This window comes from Lutra lutra, chromosome 9, assembly GCF_902655055.1.
Source record: "Lutra lutra chromosome 9, mLutLut1.2, whole genome shotgun sequence".
NCBI lineage: Eukaryota > Metazoa > Chordata > Mammalia > Carnivora > Mustelidae > Lutra > Lutra lutra.
The window spans coordinates 7,363,462-7,384,931 of NC_062286.1; the positions used below are offsets into that span (position 1 = coordinate 7,363,462).

The 21,470-nt window shown below is 58.2% G+C and overlaps 1 protein-coding gene across 2 annotated transcripts in view; it reads left to right on the forward strand.

Moving 5' to 3' along the window:
* HPCAL1 (hippocalcin like 1) overlaps nucleotides 1-13,293 on the forward strand; it is a 109,377-nt gene extending 96,084 nt beyond the window's left edge. For both annotated transcript variants that reach the window (XM_047745268.1, XM_047745270.1), the window contains exons 2-4: nucleotides 7,334-7,729; nucleotides 9,619-9,724; nucleotides 12,391-13,293. In XM_047745268.1, the coding sequence (XP_047601224.1) occupies nucleotides 7,352-7,729; nucleotides 9,619-9,724; nucleotides 12,391-12,488 (582 nt within the window). In that variant the 5' untranslated portion in view covers nucleotides 7,334-7,351 and the 3' untranslated portion in view covers nucleotides 12,489-13,293. The remainder of the gene's footprint in view (nucleotides 1-7,333; nucleotides 7,730-9,618; nucleotides 9,725-12,390) is intronic.
* The last annotated feature ends 8,177 nt before the right edge of the window (nucleotides 13,294-21,470 follow it).

The following is a 21,470-nucleotide window of genomic DNA, read 5'->3' on the forward strand; positions in this document are numbered from 1 at the left end:
ATTCACCGTGGATCCCACCCCTCCCCCTGCCCCCCAGCCTCATCCTGAGCTTTGGCCTTTCATAAGGACTTGCTTCCTCCCGTCCTTCCCATCGTTTTTCCTCCGAGTGCTTGTAAGTCCGCTTGGCCCAGCGAGCTCTGGAGATCTAACCCGACGAAAGCATTTTAAAGCGATGGCTGCAGTGTCGACCCACAGCCAGTGTGGAGCCGCGATTAATGACACGCTCGGTACTTGGTTCCCCGGAGCTCACCAAGCATTTGGAAGAGCTACGCCATTAAAAAGGCTTTAATTTGCTGCCGATACCTACTTTGGGTTAAATATTTTCACAGGGCTCCCCAGCTACATGTTTGCGCTTTTTTTTTTTTTTCTCTTGGAACAATTTAGCACATTAAGAACGATAGATAGAGTAACCGAGAGCCAGAGAGATGGACGGATGTAAGTGCTCCATTAACCGTCTCCCCATTCTTCCATTACTGGGAATGAAAATGCGATCTTTGATGCATTCAGAAGGCTGTTGGCTGTCTGATCCGAGCCCTGCTTGATCACGAAGCTTTTCAAGCGGAGTGAGACGGTGACTCTGATCCCGAATTGATCACCCTTCCTGGCACGCCCATTCTTTACCCCATCCATCAGCGGAGATGAGAGATTATCTGGTCTACGGATGAAGGATGGGTGTGTGCCTGAGCACCAGGGCTGTGGGGCCATTTCTGCTGAGAAAGGGGGTGGTTGCTTTGTCTCTGCAGAAAGGCTGGCTTGTTAGCATCCATCTTCCCAGCCAGCCAGTCATCAATAACGGTTCCTTGGCGTGATTAGTAAAAGACGGGTCAGTGTTCATGCAGTGTTCCCCCGCCCTGGGTCCCTGGGAGGCTGCGTGCTCTGGGCTGAGCGCCTCCGGGACAGAGCTAAAACGAGGTTCTCGGGGTTAACTGTTTCGTCTGAGTCTTCGGGAAGCATATGGGAGCTGGCCCAGTGAGGGGCTCCATTTCGCCTTCATGGGCGCCACTTCATGGTGGGGGAACTATCCGCTGGGAGCACCGTGGTGGCCTCCATCACTGCCTGTGGCCCTGGGCAAGGAAGGGACCCCAGAGAAGGTCACAGATGAGTTTGTGCTTCATGGAAACCTCACTTGTGTCTAAGATGAAGATAACATTGCCCCCTCCCAGTCTGGCCAAGGTGGCCCCTGCCTTCCCAGCGCCTGGACTCTGCCTAGAGGTGGCCTGTGGGCATCAACCTCCAGTGGCTTTTTGGTTTGGTTTTATTTGTTGTAGTAGGCTCCATGCCCAGCGTGGAGCCCAATGTGGGGCTTGAACTCACAACCCTGAGATCAAGACCTGAGCTGAAATCACGTGTTGGGCATGTGACCAAGGAGCTACCCAGGCGCCCTGACCTCCAATGGCTTTTAAACTCCTCCTTATAGATGGGGTCCGTTATCAAAGGAGCGAGACTGATATGAAGCGAAGGTTAAGCAAAGCTTTATTTGTGCCAAGCATCAAGAATCAACTGACCGGTCAGGGCCGCCCCTGAAGAGAGCGACCACTCCCAGTCTCACAGGCTACTACCTTTTATTGGGTAAAACCGCAACCCATATCTTGTTCTTTTAACCTACCGGGTTTGTGTGTCTTTTCACTCTGGTCATAATTGGCGGCCAAAAGGCGGGGTTTACGTTCTTTGGTGGTTAGGGAAGTTGCATATGTGCTTTTTACTGATTAGATGTTTTCATCTGGCCTGACTTGTCCTTGTATTCTGGGCTCTGTTATCAGGGACTAGCCAACTACACTTTACTGGTTTCCTGGACTTGCTTTTAAGTAAGTTCTTCTCGGGGGGAGGGTTAATTTAAGTTTACCGCACAAACAACAAAACAGCTGTTTAACCAAGATGGAGTTGCTCTGGCTAAGTAGGCCCTTACACTTATCTTTCGGTTTTGATTACGCATGCTGTCTTCCTAGGCAGACTACCTAGCCGCCCCCCCCCCCCCCCCGCCCCGTCCCTGTGGGAATGTAATCGTTTGTCCCAGGAGTACCACCCACCCCACCCCCACCCCATCCATAGGCACCTGTGTGGTAACTGCCTGAGCACATCGAGAACAAGAAGGTGCATCCCTGGCCATTCAGAGGGCCTGATGGGCTCCAGGAGACTGCACCCCCTGTGTGCCCAGCCTGGTGCCAGGCCCCGAAAACATGCTGATGGCCAGGGTGCCCCCACTTCTGGGCTTGGGTTTTTGGGGTACAGAGCACCGGCTTGGGGACATGTGCGGGTAAGCATCCCCACAATTAAATGACTCAGGACCCAGTACAGGGTGAGGTGGGGCACACCAACATGTAGACCTCACATTTCCAGAATCTTCCAGGGAATGCTGTATTCCCTTCCCGGAATCCTTTACCTTTCTTGGGAGGGGTCACTGCTTGTGGTGAGAGACTCCCCCACCTGGGACCTCCAGACCTGGGGATATTAGACTGTCAGGAAGAAACCCTAGTTTAGGAAGGAGGCCCTCTCCCTGCACGCAGCCTCTCAGGAACACCCTCCACCCCCCATTTGGAAGCACTGTGAGAAGGGGGACTCACAGTCTCATGGGTCAGCTTCAGGGACACACGCAGGAAGGAGCTGGCAAGGTGTGAGGCCACCCCTCGGGCGCACCGCTGAGCTCTCTCTCTGCCTGTGACCTTTCAGCTTTGGGTTGACCATACTGGTCCCTCTCCCTAATCTGGTGCCTTCCTTTCCGTAAACACGTGTTGTCTCAGGCAGAGCAGGTGTCGGGGGTTTGGCGTTTCTGTGGGATCTGAAAGAACATAAATCACAGACACATCCTGAGGCAGACCGATAGCATCATTCTGAGTGTGGATTTGGTCTTCAGCGAGGTGAGTGGACTCTGAAGGGACCGATCCTGAGCCCGCAGAGCCTAGAACTTGACAGAAGGCCGCTTGTTTCCATGGTGAAAGAGACAGGATGCTAATCAGGGTAAAGGATGAGCCATCAACGATCCGAGGCGGCCCGGTGAAGGTGCTGTCCATGCCCACGTGGCCCTCCCGTGGACCCTCCCGTGGCTCCTCCCATGGCTGCCCGCTGCAGGGTGTGGGGCAGGGGCCGGACAGCCCTGGGCCGAGTGCTGGCTTTGCCTCTGGAGCCTGCTGGCAGGTTGGGAGGGAGGCCGTGGGAACCTCCCGGTGCCCGGCCCACAGACACTAATGGCATCTGCTGACGCAGTCCGTGGCCAGGGGCAGCTGAGCTAGCATCCCGGGGCTGTCAGAACCAAGTAACACAGACCGGGCAGCTTCAGAAACATTATTTTCTGACAATCCCGGAGGCCAGAAGTCTGAGATCAAGGTGTCACGGGTTTGGTCCCTTCTGAGGCCTCTCCTGGGCTTGCAGACGGCTATCTTCTTGCTGTGACCTCGCGTGGCCTTCCATCTGTGTCTTTTTTCTTTTTGAAGATACAATTTTATTTATTTGAGATAGAGAGCACAAGAGAGAGCATGAGCAGAGAAAGAGACTCCCCGCTGAGCAGGGAGCCTGACGTGGGGCTCGATCCCACAACCCTGAATGACCTGAGCTGAAGGCAGATACTTAACCAACTGAGCCACCGAGACGCCCTTCCCTCTGTGTCTCCTAAGGGCCCCAGTCACATTGGGTCAGGACCCACCCCAATGACTTCATTTGACCTTAATTACCTCTTAAAGACCCCGTTTCCAAATCCAGTCGCATTCCAAGGTGAATTTGGGGGTTCCGTCCAGAACGGCGGCCGGCCCGCCCTGCTCACGCTGGTCCTCTCCCGCTGCACCCCACGTGGTATGATGTGCCCCCTTTGGGGACACGGGGACACACGCTGCTGCTGGTGGGAACAGCAGACGGAGTGAAGAACGAGGATGAGCAGGTGCGGAAGGAACCATCCGAGGCCCAGGCCCACCGTGCGTGGGGCTCTGCGGCCGCTGAAGCTGCAGGTGGGAGGCCCCATGGGGAGACCCTGGACAACTGTTGGGGTGCCCACCCGGGTCGCTGGCTAGGACATGCCCACAACTCGAGGAGAGCATGCCGTATCGGGGCTTCGAGAGCAGCTGAACTGATGAAAGGGTTGGAAATGAGCCCGTTTCAGGCCCACGTGCCTCTGACCTGGAAGTGCTTAAAGCCCTCAGGATGTCCTAGGTGGCGTCTGGGAGCCCTGGGGCGGGTGCTGCTCAGTGCTCCGAGGACACAGAGAGGCGAGGCTGCCAGTAGGAAGCCACGCAGCGCGTCATCCTGTGTGGGGGTTTCTCTGGCCACCCGCCGGGCCAGCTGGGCTCCAAGTTTTGCAGTCCCAAATTTGCCTTGCAGAAGTCCTAAGTGACAGGAGGAGGCCAGGAGGCCGTTTAAACAGAGCAGACAAAGCAGGGGTGCGGCTGGCAGGTTAATAAAGGGACCCTCATGGGAGCAGAGAAAGCACTTGGGAGCTGGGCTGCAGAAGGGTGCCCTGGAGACAGAGAGAGCGGAGGGTGTCCGTAGCCCTGAGCTCTGAGGGCTCTCCCTGCGGCCTGGCCTGCCCGCTCAGTGGCTTCTGCGGGGTCACCTTTGGGGGGTCCCCACGCTGCACCAGGGGCCTCCTGGATTCCGAGCTCCCCTCCGTGTGTGTAGACATGTGTGCTCGAGAACACGCCCCCAGGAGGCTGGCCTGGGCAGGGGGTGCCTCAGCGAGGGGACCAGCCTCAGGGCGGGTCTCGGGGTCATGCCCAAGGCTGCCTGGATCTGATCCCCACCTTGGAGTGGGAGCAGGAGAGCCTGTGGGTGGACAGATGGACAGGCAGAGAAGGATGGGCACCTGACCTAAGGCCATGACAACACCCACGTGGTTTCTCCCTGTGCCCTCAGCTCCGGTCCTTGGGTTTGGCAGGCAAGGCCATACCAATGGCCTGCCATCAGGCCCGCCAGGAGGACACCTGGAAGGACTGGGGAGCTGGTCTGGGTGGGGCCCCAAGAGCATGACAGAAAACGCAGAATCAAGAGGCAGCCGCAGCCCCAAACCTGGCCTGAAGGTTTCCCAGTGGACAGAGATCTGACCTGCTTCTTGGTTGGTTTTCCTTCTCCCGTCCGACATCTTGATTTCCACATTCACCTTTATTTTTCATGTAGGAATCACAGTGGTCATTACAAAAAAAAAAAAAAAAAATCTTACTAATTAACTGAGTTTCTGAAGGGACCAGAAGCAGAATCAGCGACCTGTGAATGCCAGGACTTTTGGGGGCCTTCCAGACCGTGCCGCTGCACGTCCTAGGGTGGGTCAGAGAGCTGACTGGTGAAGGCGTGGGGTTCCCTGACCTTGAGACCTTGACTTCCTGTGACCTCTCAGCTCCTGTGGAACAAAGGTCATGTGTGTCCTCGTTCTAGGACACGCTGCACTTGGCGAGGTGACCTCGAAGGTTCTGTGTGGACTGGAGTGAGGCAAGGATGGTTCCCCCAGGGCGGGTCCTACCCTGACAATTAGCTTCCTCAAACATTCGCTGGTTTCTGCTTTTTTAGGATCAGCCCATAGGTAAGGGCAGAAAGTAGAGATTGTAAACCCTGACGTTGTAAAAATGGTGGTTCTCAGAACAGAAGCTGATAAAGAAAAGGGGAGATCAGTAACTTAATCTTATGGGGAGAGAACCAAGAGGGAAGTTTCTCAATGAAGAAATAGAGGTCGGGCTATTTTTATTTTTGTTTATTTATTTATTTTTAGAGATGTTATTTATTTATTTATTTGAGAAAGAGCGTGAGTGTGCCCGTGAGCAGGGGGAGCAACAGAAGGAGAGGGAAGTAGGCTCCCCACTGAGCAGGGAGCCGGAGCAGGACTGGATCCCAGGACCCTGAGATCATGACCCGAGCGGAAGGCAGAGGCTTAACCGACGGAGCCCCCCAGGTGCTCCTTGTATGAAGATACATACACAGAGGTCAGCATTTTAAAATTGCAAAAGGATTTACAATAAAAACTCCCCATTCCAACCTTGTCCATCAGCCATCTCTCTCTAGGCAATGCCACATCCTCACGGGTCCTTGCAGACACGGAAACACGCATGTGTACATTGTTTTCTGTCTTTTTCACGAAGGGCAGCAAACTCTGTGCTGCTGCGCACTTTCTCTTTTCACTTAAAAACACATCTTGGTTACTGCTTCTCGGTACGCGGTGACGGACGCCTGGGTTGTTACAGAAATCGGGGCAGCAAGCCCAGCACATGTGTGCTGTTTTCCCGGCTGGAGTATCTGTAGCTACTCCGAATGGAAGAGCTGGGCATTTGCAGCTTTGGAAAGACATGGCCAGGCTGCCCTCCATAGAAGTTAGGAAAGGAACTTGAACTATGTAATTTAAAGTCATAAAGGGGCACCTGGGTGGCTCGGTCAGTCAAGCGTCTGGCTCTCACTCTCAGCTCAGGATCGCGAGATCGAGCCCTGTGTCGGGGGCGGGGGGGGGGGGGGGGTCTGCCTGAGATCCTCTCTCCTTCTGCCCCTCCCCCCAATTGCACCTGCTTGCTTTCTCCCACAAATGAATAAATAAAATCTTTTTAAAAAGATAAAGCTGTATAGATAACAAGTAAAAACAGGGATATGTATCATAAAGCTAATAAAACCCAGGAGGGAGTCAGGAGGACGTGCCGGGGAGAAGAGATGAGCTCCGGCTGTCCTCTTACTGAATGGGGGTGCGGTGCACACTGTTTGGGGTTCCTAAATACGGAAGCAGTTCCAAGCGGGCGTCTCCGGGACGGGGGCGGGAAACATTTCACTCTGATGGTCTCATCTTCTGTATGTTTGAAAAATGATGACTGTTCCATGTTACCGTCAGAGCCGGACCATGAAATGAGCTGGGGAGGTGACAGCTGGGTCAGTGTGTGGCCGCCATGTCACTGCGGATCAGTCCTCCATCCGGGCCGCGCCGGGAGCTGCATGGGGGGCACGTCCCGCGCTCCCACGGCGCCCGATTTGCTACTGGTCGCATTCGGGAAACATGGTGGGCTGCTCCGTTCTAATTCTAGAGCCACCCCACCCCGCCCCCCACCCCGGGGAGCTTCTCAGAGGCAAAACAGAGAGGGGACACCTTCAGAGTTTCTGGACTCCTGTTCCAAAAGCAGAACATGGTGCCGAAGAGAGGAGAGAGCCGTTCAGATCCCAGGGTCACGGGTGCGCTCGGCCGGCAGCGACCACCTCATTCCACTGATTTCGGTTGCATCCCGCCCCTCCCCCCAATTAACACAATCCCGGAGACAGGATGTGCCCACGAATGGTCCCCCTCCCCGCAGGGCGTTCGTGCACGGTGGGGGCCTCTCCACGCAGCAGCCCCCTCCCGGGGGCACCTGCCCCTGCTGACCCCCTCCCCCCGCCCCCGCCCGTCTTGCAGGGGTGACCAGCCGCTGCCATGGGCAAGCAGAACAGCAAGCTGCGGCCCGAGGTGCTGCAGGACCTACGCGAGAACACGGAGTTCACCGACCACGAGCTGCAGGAGTGGTACAAGGGCTTCCTGAAGGACTGCCCCACCGGCCACCTGACCGTGGACGAGTTCAAGAAGATCTATGCCAACTTCTTCCCATACGGCGACGCCTCCAAGTTCGCCGAGCACGTCTTCCGCACCTTCGACACCAACGGGGACGGCACCATCGACTTCCGGGAGTTCATCATCGCGCTGAGCGTCACGTCCCGGGGCAAGCTGGAGCAGAAGCTCAAGTGGGCCTTCAGCATGTACGACCTGGACGGCAACGGCTACATCAGCCGGAGTGAGATGCTGGAGATCGTGCAGGTAGGGCCCCACTCTGGCCCGCCCCGAGTCCCTCGAATGCCACCTGCCCCCTGCCCTGGCGCGAGGTCATGCAGGTAGGGCCCCGCCCCGCCCGCCCCGGGCCCCTTGCAGCCACCTGCCACCTGCCCCAGCGCAAGATGCTGGAGGTCGCGCAGGTAAGGCCCCCGCCCCCTCCTGCCCCATCCCCTCGAAGCCACCTGTCCCCTGCCCCAGCATGGACTGCCTGTCACCTGGCCGGGGAGGTCCCTGCCGTAGGGATGATAAGACCCAATATTTCTGGACCAGACCTGGGCTAAGGGCAGGGTGGGGGATCCTTCTCCGCATTTCACGAAGTCCGAGGCTCAGAGAGGGCATGTCCTAAGAATTAGCAGAGCTGAAAATCCTAAAGGAGAGGTCCCTTGCTCCCTGCTAAGCCCTTCTCGAGTCTCCGTATTTGAGACGGCGACACGCAGCTTGCCACGTCCCCAGGAGCGTGCCACATCCCCAGGATCGTGCCGCGGTAAAGGAAAACCGAAATATTAGTGGTCCCAGAGTAACAGGCTCCGACTCATAAGGAACATCTCCCCGTGAGGCCTTTTTCCCCCTTCATGCCTTCATGCCTGTCAGAGGCAGGTGAGGCCGTTTTCCAGAAAGAAATCTCGTTCGGTTCCCTTCACCAGCTGCCTGGGTTTGTGGGAGGGGAGAGAGCCGGAAGCTGCTGCTCCCTGGGGCCCCTGGAGCCGGGGGGATTCGGTTCTAGAATTCCTGAGAAGAGGCCTTCTCTGCATGTAAGGAACTTTGTGGCCCAGGAGCTAAGTCTTGAGCAAAGAGCGTCAACCCCATGAGCTCCCGCACCAGCCGCACTTGGCCTGAGGAGTGACCACCCCGCTGCCCCCTATAGCTGGTTCTCGTGCAGAGTAAGTCAGCACAGGTGGGACCTGTGTGGCTCAGTTGTCCCTTCTGGCCCTTCGCTGTAAGAGGCGGTGGGAGTGAGAATTCTTTTTCCCTGGAATCCTAGCCTACCTGTCACCCCTTTTGCAAACGGGCATGCCCATCGCTGGCTGAGCAGACCAGCCTGGCCAAAACCAAGACACATTAGGTAGGGGGTGCGCCACACCTGTGCGAATGGGATCCGGCTGCTAGGTGCCCCCACCACAATCCCAAACCCAAGACCCTTCCCCGTGGCCCCTCAGCCTGCCGGGTGAGATACTGACCTCCTATACCCTTCTCAGCATGGACTGGAGTTTTAAGTACTTCGGAAGCCGACCAAGACCTTGGAGCGGCTTGGTGCTGCCTTTGGCTCTGCCCTTGGGCGTGCTGCGTGGCCCAGTCCCGTGAGGATGTCCTGTCCCAGGGGGTGTGCACCTGTGCATTCTCCATCCTTCTGGAGAGACCTTTCTGGGGGTCACAATGTGGTTCTCCCTATGGGTGTCAGGGGCAAAATCTTGCTTGTTTTAAGCGGAGGTCTAACAGTCACACAGTGAAATGCTCACAGCTGTGTGCTGGGGAACGGTGGGTCGTGCACATATGCCTGTAAGACCACCACCCTTGGTGAGTTAGAGACATTCGCAGTCCCCCAGAAGGGTCCCTCAAGTGTCGTCCCGAGCACTATCCCACCTGCCACCCCAGACAGCCCCCAGTCTCCGGGCTGTCCCTGTGGTGTGGTTTTGCTTGATCTCTAACGTCACATAAATTAGTCTGGTTTCCTTTGCCCGGTGTGCTGTCTGTGATAGTCCCTGTGGAACATTCTGGAAATGTTCCTCTAGAAAGCTGAGGAAGGATCCTGACGGCTGCTCGCATCCCGACCTCTCTGTGCCTTTCTGTGGCCTGGGCAGAAGTTCACACCTGCCCCACCTGCCCAGGAACATTCCAGAATCTCGGAGCACATGCTTCTACGTGTCTCTTTGCAGGCTATATACAAAATGGTGTCCTCTGTGATGAAAATGCCCGAGGATGAGTCCACTCCGGAGAAACGAACGGACAAGATCTTCAGGCAGATGGACACCAACAACGACGGTAAGAAGTGGGTGTGTGTGCGTGTGTGTGCGTGTGTGCGTGTGTGCGTGTGTGCAGGGCTACTGAGAGCAGAGGTATGTTTAGAACACTTCCCTCTCCCTCAGCGGCTCCTCAGGCCTCCCCCAGCTCCCCCTGGCCTGAGGGAGGAGGCAGGATTCAGTCAGGGAGACCCGGGTCTGTGTCCTGGCTGTGTCCTCTGTGCTCCCTGTCCCCGCTGAGCCCTAGTGTCGTTTTAAAGTGCTTTTAAAATAGGAGAGACTGTCAGCCCCATGGATGTGTCCCAGGGACAGGGAGGCAGGGGCACTGATGGCACCTGGGCCCTTCTTGGGTTTGGGGGGAGGGTGCAGATCAAGGGTCCCGAATGGTGGGACCCTTGCTGTCATCCTGAGATGCCAGGCTCCCCAGCGGCCCCCAGGGGCTCTGTTGGGGGACCGTGGCAGTGGGACTCTGCAGGATCCATGTAAGAGCAGGCAGCTACGACCCGGTAGGTCCAGGCCTCCTGCCGGCTTTGTCAAGTGCAGTCTGAGAGTCAGGTTGGATTTGCTTTTGAACAATAAAAAAATGGGACATACAGAGTAGAAAAGGAAACACCCCCTGGGTTGAGCTGGACAAAAAGCAAGCTAATGCATCAGGAAATGCTCCGTAAGGTCTGCAGCGCTGCTGGCAAATGGGTTTGAGGACTGAGCTGGCCCAGGGACAGGCTTACTGTGTGAGCACAGGGGCAGAAGGCACGCCGGGCACAGCAGACAGCCTGGCAGCGGTTCCCTAGTCATGGTCACGAGTGGAACAAGACAGCCTTTAACCTGGCATTGCCCTTGGGCAGATTTAAAGCCTGGCTTCACCCTCCAGGGTAGCAAGACGCAGGCTTCAGACTCCGATGGACCTGCACCGAGTCTTGGCTCTCCTGAGCCTTGGCTTCCTCCTCTGTGAAATGGGCATAATAAATGCAGGCTCATGTGGTTGTGAGGATTCAGGGAGACGATGCCCAAAGTGCTGTGAGCACAGAGCCCTGGGCATGGCACTCTCGACCCCTCTCCCCTGCCTGGCTTTCCAGCCTGAGCTCCCCGCGCCGCTCCTCCGGAGGCCAACTGGGCCCACCCCTTCCCAGCTTGTTTGGGATCCCTGTGGTGTGGTGCGGGTCTCTGCACTGTGATGCGGGGCACCTCTGTGAGCCCCGGGGTCCATCTGTCCCAGGCCTTGGTGCGGGAAGGGAGAGTTGCTGTTGGAGAGATGAAGGTAAAGGCAGGGGTGCTCAGGGGCACCCCTTCTTGAGGGGGCTGCTAGAGTGGGCAGGGCCCTGCACGTTGTCTTAACTTCCCTGCCACCCTCCCCAGGGGTCGGGGGGGCCTGGCGGGTTCCCCCCAGCACAGCGTTCTCCCGTCCACACCCATCCCGGCCGTCAGTGTACATGGAGACGGGCTGAGCGCCAGGAACATGCCGACTGCTGCTGGACAGACCCAGACTGTGCTCAGGAACCCCCAGAGCCCCTTGGGTCCCCCGTCAGCCCCTCACCTGTCCTGCTGTCTACCAGGAGGAGGGGCTCTGCTCTCAGAAGCTTCTCGCTCTGAGTGATCAGAGTTGGAGTGGTGGGTAAAAGTCCCTACCAACCACAGGAGAGCACCAGAGCCCAGCAGCCCCTCTGTGCAGGCACAGGGCCCCGGAGAACTTCTCCTCCATTGAGGGGGCTGCTTCCCAGTCCGTCCTTGAGCCTGGGTGTTGTATTGTCTCCCCTGGGGCCAGCCTGCCTGCCTCCTGCTGAGTGGGTGTTCCTCTCGGGCAGGGGGCTGGCGGGAGGTCTCTGCCTGGAAGCTTTTGGATGCCTCTTCTGGCTCCCTGGCCCCAGCTTGCTGAGCGCATCTTCCAGACCAGGTCAGGGCTAAAGATCTTGAGATGTGGAAACATTGGTATCTTGCCTGTGGCGGCGTGGTGCAGGCCACAGGCTTCTCGGGCCCTTTACTGCCGATCTGCAGGGTCACTGTCACGACAGCCTCACAGCCACAGACTCCCCCAAGGCATAAGTCACTGGAACAGGGCCAGCTTCAGACCTAGGTCCTTCCACGTTGACAGGGGGGCGGGGGTGTCCCAACATGGCTTCCCTCCAGAACTCACTAAAGTTTTCAAACCCACTTTCCTACTCCCGGTCCTAGCAGTAACAGGGTCGGTGGTGTGGGAGGGACAGAGGATGAGGGCGTCACTGGCCGATCCTGCCAGCGAGCAGCAAGCCATGCCACCACCAGGGGAAAGCAGGCACTGGGCAGTGATGGGTGGGGGTCCCCAGCTGCCCCCTGCCCCCCCCAGCCATGGTCCCCTCAGCTCCAAATCAGTTACGGGTGACTTTCTTTCCGGACGAGTCCCACCTTTCTTACGTAAAGCCTGGGGTGGCTTCCAAAAGGATTGACGTTGTCCCATAAGCCACAGCGCCTGTCATACTCAGGGTGTGTCCTTTAAGGTGCCTGATACTTTGCCCTGGGTGGTGAAAGCAGAAAGGGATTTTCCAGAAAGGTGTGCAAAGTTAGTGGAGTCCCACTTTGGTCAAGCTTCGGAAGGTGCGAGCCTTGGACCAAAGGGGGCGTCCCCCGGTGTGGGAGCGGCGGCCGGGACCTCCGGACGCATGAAGAGTGCGGAGCTCCGGCTGAGCCGCATTTCTCCTCTCTCCTGCGCCGCAGGCAAACTGTCCCTGGAAGAATTCATTAAAGGTGCCAAGAGCGACCCCTCCATCGTCCGGCTGTTGCAATGCGACCCCAGCAGTGCCAGTCAGTTCTGAGGGGCCGGGCGCCCCGACGGTGGCGGAGGAACCCAGGCTCGTCCCGCCGTCGAAGCTTTGCTTGCAGAAGCGGACGCCGCCTCCACCGTTCCTGCTCACCGGGGCCCAGGCGACCTGCCCGGCCTGGTGGCTGGGCCTCCCTCCTCCACCTGGCCTCCTCCTGTCCCCCTGCCCGGCCCCCCACCAGGGACCCCACCCCCACCCCCCGGGGAGGCGTTTACACGCAGGGCTCACAGTTCCGGCTCCCGGGGCATGTCCCCGCCCCAGGGAGCCCGGAGAACACCGCCAAGGACACGGATGGGACTTGCTGAGATCGAGACCAGGCCAGCTGTTGTATGTGGTGTTGGCAGGTGGCCGTGGGAAAGGTGGGGACGAGAGCGGAGGGAAAGTAGACGGGCGAGCCCTCCCCGTGCATGGCCCCACCTCGCTCGTGCATTTCCTCTGACCAAAGCTGCTTGCACGTACGGATACTGTGGCCTCCTTCCTTTACGTGTATAAATTATGCCCCTGGTGAAGTGACGTGTGCCGTGTAGGTCCCGTATTTCGTGCCTCCGTTGCCTGTGATGCGTGGTCCCCCCCCCCCGCCCCAGTGGCCCGTGATCCGCCCCCGAGCCTGATTATTTTGTGGTATTTATGCGCTCTCTCAATCTGCCCGTTTCCAAGGAAATGCATGCGTGCCCAGTGCCGTGGTGACCGTCCGTCCATCCACGTAGTGAACGCAGGCATCTGTGTAAGGTCTGTCCTCCCTGTTGATTGGTCTGGCATTTCCTGTATTAAAAATGATCAAATAAATGGAATTCTCGGAGTTTCGTGTTGGCCCCCGAGAGCCTCCGGGCTGCTCCAGACCCTCGGGTCAAGGCGGGTTCAGCGGGCTGCTGTCGGTCAGCTCAGCCCCTGTCGTGTCCCTGTGTCTGTAAGTCTTCGCAGCCTTTTCTTCAATGCCTGCCCCGTTTGTGCCAAGAAATGCTCTTGGAAATAAAAGGTGACCGTCCCTGGCAGGTCTGACTCTCAGGCCCCGTGAGGACAGAGCGGGGACCCAAGCCATTGGCACGGGCCTGGAGGGAGACCTGGTTTTTCAGCCAGTGGCTGGAGGGACACCTCTGGTCCCAGCAGCACAAAACCATGCAGAAGGTGCTTGTACTGTAAGACGTTTGTCTCACACGTCAACTTCAAAGACAGCGTGCTGTAGGCTTGGCGAGGCCAGCCTCTGGAGAGAGCATATCCCTGGAGCCCCCAGGTACCCTCCACTGTACCCTCCACCCCTGCCTACCACCTCACCACCCAATCTCTCATTTAGCTTTTGTCCTCACACTTGTCTCCTTGGGGTCCCCGCAGTCCAGCTGACACAGCATTCCACAGGCAGGATAAGAAGCAACCCGGTCTTCTCTTCTTCCTGGAGAGGGAGGAGAACTTTCCAGAATTCTCCCCACCAGCTTCCCCTCTCCTTGGCTGAAACCTAGGTCAGTGCCTTGGCAGGGGGGTTTGAGGTGACCGTGACTGGCCAGTCAAGAGGCACCCTTGGCTGAGGAGGGCCCACCTTCCCCGGAGGGCATGGCAGCGGGAAGGGCTGATCAGGACTGGAGATGTATAGTCAAGACGGGCGCCAGCCGTGTCTGTCACACCTGCCTTGGGCTGCGGGGCCTCTCAGAGCCTCAGTGTCTTCTCCGGTGGAAGGGCTGAAACGGAGAGGCGGGCGATGGAGGTAAGTGGGCAGAGCCTGAACTCGGAGCCAACCTCGCAGGTGGGCAGGGGCGATGGCTGTCTCGTTAGTGAACTCCAGCTGTCCCCGAGTGCCTGGCGAGTCAGTGGCACCACCAGAGGCTCGTTCCCGGCGCGCCCCCAACTGTGGGTCTCGGCGGGCGGCACTGTCTGTGCTAGAAAGTGACAAGGTGGTGTCTTGACAACTCTGCCTGGCGGAGGGGTGGGGGGGTGAGCTTCCAGGGGGGCTCCCCTCCCATGAGGGACTTGAATTTTACAGAAGACATTAATCAGTACTGCCTGTTGGGGGCGCTTCGGGGCCAGGAATGGGGGTGGGGCATGGATGGGAATGACTGCTGTCGCAGGACCCTCCAGGGAAGCAGACCCAATCGGAGATCTAAACACACACACCCTTATTATAAGGCATTGGCCCCCATGATTCTGGAAGCTGGACAGTCCCAATATCTGTGAGCTGGAGCTCCACCCGGGAGAACCGATGGCATCATTCCAGAAAGGGTCTGAAGGCAAGAGATCAGCATCCCAGTTCAAGACCCTCAGAGCAGAATTGCCCTTGACTGAATCCTGCTCTGTTCAGCCCTTCAACAAATTGGCTGCGGCCCACCTGCGTTGGGAAGGGCCATCAGATATCTGCTCTACTCAGGTGACTAACTGAAATGTCAATTTCATCCAGAAATACCTGCATAGACACACCCAGAATAATGTTTGACCAGGTGTCTGGGCCCCCATGACTCAGTTAAAATGGCACATAAAGCTATCAGGGGCGTGTGGGTGGCACAGTTGGTTAAGTGTCTGACTCTTGTTTTTGGCTCAGGTTGTGATCTCACGGTCATGAGATCGAGCCCCAAATGGGGCTCTGCTCTCAGCACATAGTCTGATTAAGTTCCTCTCTTCTGCTCTCCCCCACCCCCGCCCCCACTGTGTGTGCTCTCAAATAAATAAATCTTTATTTTTATTTTAATTTTTTTAAAAGATATTTATTTATTTGACAGAGATCACAAATAGGCAGAGAGGCAGACAGAGAGAGAGGAGGAAGCAGGCTCCCCACTGAGGAGAGAGTCCGATGTGGGGCTCGATCTCAGGACCCCGGGATCCTGAACCGAGCCGAAGGCAGAGGCTTTAACCCACTGAGCCACCCAGGCGCCCCGAATAAATAAATCTTAAAAAAAAAAAAAAAAAAAACCCAAAACTATCACAAGTGCTTCTGCCCAGATGTGGAAGATGTGGGTCTGGGCGTCCTCTTCGACCCTGCCCCAGCAGGAGCTCACAGAAGTCAGTGTGGCCCCCCCCCACCCCCCCCACCCAAGGACCTACAACAATAGGAACCACTCCTGAAGCAGGAACGTTGTTTCAGATCTCAGGAAGGAGGCCTGGGATGTGGAGGGGAGAGTGGGAGGGCGGGGCTCGATGTCTAAGGTATTCATCTGGGCAGGTCCTGATCAAGCCCTGGGGGGCAGGGCTATACCCCCTCATTCTCAACCCTGGCTTTTCATTAATGCAGCCTGAGGCTTTCTCTGGGTAGGCTCGCCTCCTCTGTGGGAACTGGCATTAAGCCAGCAAGATGCAAGCCCCCATCTGCTGAGGGCTTCTTCCTAGGACGGACACTGATGAATGTGCTGCTGTAAACCTCCCATCAGCCTGCAAGGTAGCTGTGACTACCTGCGTGGTACAGATGGCTGGCCTGGGGTATGGAGAAGTCGCTTGCTCCAGAAAGGGGTTGCAGATTCGGGCCTGGAGCCCAGGATAAGCTCCCGAGGACCCAAGTTGGGACGACTCATAATCACAGAGTGGTCTTCAGGTAGCTGAAGCCACTTTCGGGCCCCATGTGTCTGGGGAAATGCAGGGCCTTGTTCCTGGGTCCCTAAGTAGGGCTCAGCTCTGGGCGCCCTGGCCTAATCTCCATCCCCGACCGAGGCACTGCGCGGGGCACCGCTGGGGGCCGGGAGTGGGGGGCCGTCTGCTGTGCTCCCTACTCCTGTCCGGACCTCGTAGACCAGGTGGCCCCCCGCTGGACCACTGGCACTGACTTCCAGTCCCATCACAGCTGCCTGAGGAGGGGACATCAGACTTCTGATGGGGAGGCTGGAGGCCTGCAGAAAGTCTTCCAGAGGGAGGAGAGTTTGTGCAAAAGTCCGTTCTGTCCCCAACCTTTCCCAGAGCTGCCCTGCACTGGGTTACGGGCCAGCAGTGAGCGCATAGTCCGCTTCGAGGAGCCTAGGGGCCAGAGGGGAGACTCGGGCATCCAGAAGAAGGGCCCCAGCTCAGAACTGGGCCTGACCGCCTCTAAGGGGACGAGGGGGAATGCGCCACCGAGTGGGGCGGTGGGCACAGGGCTCGGCCTATGGGGCCCAAGTCGGCCTCCCACCAGCCACCAGCCTTGGGCCGTCCTGAGTCTGCTGAGTTGAGCTGGTGCCGGGCGCGGGCTCCTTGTCGGCCGTTCCGTCGAGGGGGGCCCAGTGCGAGGCCGGTGGAGGTGGGCTCCAGGGCCCCTGGGTGCCGCGGGCAGCGGGGGGCCTGGCACCTCTGCCGGTTTCCCTCAGCCTGGGGACCCCGGGGGTCCTCAGGGAGTCAGAGCCCTGTAGCGTGGCCTTCTCCTGGGCTTGGGGGACATGCAGAAGACCTCTGAGAGGACAAGGGGTGAGAGTAGAGTAGATGGGGGAGACGCAGTGGTGCAGGAGCCCAGTGAGCCTGGGCCTGGACGGAGGCGTGTTTATGCGGGAGCCGCTCCCGAGGGAGAGCTTGGGACATGGCCACGTGGGACGCCACCCTGGGTCAGGGCCCAGAGGAGCCATGGGGTGAGTGCCGCCTGGCTAGTGCAGGGAACTGGCGAGGGAAGGCAGCTGCCCACGGAGGGCAAACTTCCCCTCTGTCCCCTACAGGACTCTTTCCAGAAGCTTCTGAGACTGCCCTAGGGTGGGGGGACACCTCTGGGCTCAGACCCAAAGGGGAGCCATCTCTGAGGAACTGCCAGGCCACCTGACTCCTGCAGTTCACGAGAGGGCACACTTGGGCCCATCCTGGCCAGTCTCCCCACCTGTGGGCTGGGTGTGTCCCCATCTCCCACATGTGTGCCACACGCGCAACCCCCCCCACCCCGCATCCCTGTTCTCCGGGACCCTGCTGCTCTGTTTCCAAGGGTCTCTGTGGTGCACGTGCTCCACCTGGTGGCGAGCAGAGAGGAGACTGGGGAGGGGAGGGGACGGGTCCCAGGGACATGCCACTGGCTCCCAGTGCTCTACGAGCCATCAGCCAGGCCCCTCGGGCTTGCTCAGGTCCCAGAAGTCAGTAGCAGAATGAGAACTAGCTGCATCACGGCCCCCAGACCGTCCCCCTTGCCCTGGATGTGTGTGCGTGTGTGTCTGTGTGTGTCTGTGTGTCTGTGGACCAGTGGTGTGTTTGGTTCTGGAGCCTCCGCAGATGGGAGCCTGGCTGGTCCAGGCTGGAGCGTGTGTCCGTCCTGTGTGGAGGGGTCACAGACACACAGCCAGGCATGTCCTATGCAGATGTGGCGTCCAGGGTCCGCTGCACCTGGCCTGGGCCTGTGTGGGCAAGTGGCTGGCTCCAGAAGACAGGGGTGAGGCTGTGTTGAGTGGTAGCCCCGGCCGCCCATCCTAGTGTGTGGGGTGGAAACCCCTGTGCCTCTGGCCTCAGCCTGGCCCGACTTGGCTGCTGGGGCTCTTGTCCCCAGTTTCGACAACAGCGGCCTTCCTGCCTCGTCCTCCCTGAACCGCATGCTCACCCACACTCCGAGCCCTTTTCAAGACTACATGCAAATGTCCCTTCCTCCAGGAAGCCATCCCCGACTCCTCCCAGATGGCTTATAGCGCCCCAGGCTCCCCTCAGTCATAGCACTGCTTCCCTCGTACTGACCTCGGATTGTCCACCCAACTCCTCACTTTGTCTTGGATCCAGTGCCTGGCCCAGCATCGGGTTAGCGACGGGGAATGATGACTGAGACTCAGCACGTGGCCCGTCCCTATTCTCTGGTGCTGCAGGGAAGCCACGGCCACCCCAGACACAGGGGCAGAGGGACGAGTCTCAGCTTGGCCAATGAGGAGCCCCGTGACCCTGGACAAGGCCCTCCTTGACGTCTCCTGTAAGACAGTGACATTGACCCTGCACATCGGCTGCCAGAAGGAAGGGCTGGCTGCAGGGCCTTGGGGGAGGGGGAAGCTACTCCCTGAGTCAACACCTGCTCTTCAGACTCCCCAGTTCAGAGGGAGAGCTACCAAGTGGCTCCTCGATCCCCCGGATGTGGGGGCCATGGGGCCAGAGCCAGGGTTAGGAAGGGACGCCTGCCCCCCCGCCACGGCCATGGAGGCAGCTCTGGTGTGGGAAGAACCTGGGCCTGGGACCATGCACAAAGACGGGGAGGGAGGAAGCCTGGTAGCCTTAGGTACCGATGCATGGAGGTGGGCGGGGACCTGGACCCTGGCTCCCAGGAGAGCACAGTGGGTGGGGATCCCATGAGAGCAGCGCCCCTCTGCCTCCCAACCCCACACTGCAGCAGGGAGGCCGAGCTGCAACGCCACCGTCTTATAGGAGAGGACAGGGAGGGCCGTGTCCAGGGCAAGAGGGCTAGTAGGCAGGGTCACCAGGTCACCTCAGGATGTGGCTGGGGTGTTACCCACTCTGGACAGGCATGGGGAGCAAGGCTGTTAAAAGGCTGGTGCAGCGGGTGTGAGGCAGGAGGGGCGATGGCTGGGCTGGGGGATGAGCTTCACCTATGGGGCTCAGGAAGAGTTTTGGGGGGCGGTGGCCTGGTTGGGGCCAAGGCTGCCTGGAGCCCCTTTCTCAAAGCCCCAGATCCACTACTATGGCTGGCCCTGGATCTCCTTCTGAGCCAGAGCACGCTCCTGTTCCCACAGACCTCCTGGCACAGTCAGGGCTCTCCAGGGGCCTTGGTCTCGAGTTTGCAGAGTGACTGGAACCTGACAGTTGGGTCACGCTCCCAGCTGGGCAGAGGAGCCTGGAGCGTGAGGTGCTGCTGCCCCCTGGTGGCTGTGGCTGGGAATGTGGTTTCAGGCTTGGGGGTGCTGATCCCCAAGGCCTCCCCGCCCGGTTTCAGAGCCTCTTGGACGTGCTTCATGACGCTTTCTGTCCCTGTTCCACTTGGCAGATGAGACTGAGGCTCCGAGGAGCGCCTTTCGTTGTTTTTGTTTTTTTTTTTATTTTTTTTTTTCCAGCGGAACAGTATTCATTGTCTTTGCACCACACCCAGTGCTGCATGCAGTCCGTGCCCTCTCCAACACCCACCACCTGGATCCAACCTCCCACCCCCCGCTCCTTCAAAACCCTCAGATAGTTTTTCAGAGTCCATAGTCTCTCATGGTTCACCTCCCCTTCCAATTTCCCTCAACTCCCTTCTCCTCTCCATTTCCCCTTGTCCTCCATGCTATTTGTTATGCTCCACAAATCAGTGAAACCACATGATAATTGACTCTCTCTGCTTGACTGATTTCACTCAGCATCATCTCTTCCAGCCCCGTCCATGTTGCTACAAAAGTTGGGGATTCATCCTTTCTGATGGAGGCATCATACTCCATAGTGTCTATGGACCACATCTTCCTTATCCATTCGTCCGTGGAAGGGCATCTTGGTTCTTCCCACAGTTTGGCGACTGCGGCCGTTGCCGCTATGAACATCGAGGAGCGCCTTTCTGTGGGCCACACCGCACACACAGGCTGAGGCTGGGCTCCTGATACCCAGGACTCTGAGGCCTCCCGATAGTGTTACGCAGTTCAATTTCAATTTCAGACAACAAATACGTGTCCCATGCAGTTTCTTAAATTTTTACTTGCTGAGTCTGGCAACTCTACTTGTCAAGCCAAGGAGCTGAGTGTGCACGGTCCCCGGGGCGGGTCAGAAGCTGCGGAGGCCAGTCCACCCCGGGCCCATCCGCTCATGACCCTCCCCATCCAACAGTCAGCCGCAGGGATGGAACCAGCCTTCGGCCCCAGGAACAGCAGCGAGGACTCCTCAGGTGTTTTCACTCGGGGGCCTACATTTGGGGCTTCACTGACCCTCCCTCATAACAACCGCCAGTGCGGGACTGGAAAGCCTCAGGCTTCAAGTTCAGCAACGCATTTGTGGGCTAGGAGAGGCTCCAAGTGGACGTGGGAGTCACAGGGCCTGCCTCTGGCCTCCGCCGTGGGACGGGACTCGAGCAATTGGTTTCTGAGCCTCTTTCCTCCCTTGGGAGGCTCGAGATTTAAGATGAGTCTCGCGGACACATGCCCAGGGCTGTGTAGTCTCCTCGGGCCCCCAGTCTCCTCCCACCCCTTTGTCTGCTCTTTCAGAAAGGCTCTGTGCACACGCGGGAATGTGTGCACACACACACGCGCGCGCACACACACGCGCACACGCATGGCCTGCTGGGTGTTTGCTCTCCCCACACTGCTTGTGCTCACTCAGGCTGGGACGCAGGCCCCATCAGCTCTGGCAGCTTCGAGCGGCCACGGGCCCCGTTCTACTGAATGCCTTGACCGTCTGTACCCGACGGTTATGTGGGCGTCTCCTACGAGTGGTTACAGTGCAGTGAAGAGCCCGCAAAGGGGTTTCTGTCAGCAGATCCTTAGAATTGCCAGGTCAGATACGATTATTTGCAACGTGGCCCAGTGGCCTGCAGAGAGGACTCCCGCCGTCGCCTTTCTCGGCAACCAGGGTGCTTAGCCGGCACCTGGGGAAACCCCTTCACCTGCTCCCCACCCACCCCCGACACAGGACCATCCGTGTTAGTGCGCTTTTGAGTCTGGAAATCTCAGACTTCTGAGTCCGTGTTGTGTCTCAGCTGCTATTGTATTGTTCTGTTAGTGACCAGAGTCCAGCTAATATGAAAAAAGGCAGCTCGGTTCACACGGTTCTCTTACCTTTTTGACTTCAAGTGTGTTTTGTGTCTGCTCATTACAACGCTCACCCCGAATGTAGGACGCGAGGAGCTGGGGAGGCCCTTCTTGCTCTTCCCAGGCCATGACCCCCCATCCCCACTACCCCATCTCCGGAGTGCGGGGTGCGCCCTGCGACCTGCACTTGGAAGATGGTCCCCAAGTGAACCGAATGCGGAGCCCGATGGGCTGAGACCCGCCTTCATCCTGGATCAACAGCTTGAGACCCCCGGGTCCCTTCCCATGGGGAGCCTATCCAGTCTCCAGCACTCTCAGGAGGAAAATCCCCCCGGCTGCCTGGTGCAGGCCCAGAGCCACAGTCACTTCACAGTCTATTAAGTCTGGGAGTGTCAGTTTTCTGTGAATGACTTTTTTTTTTTTT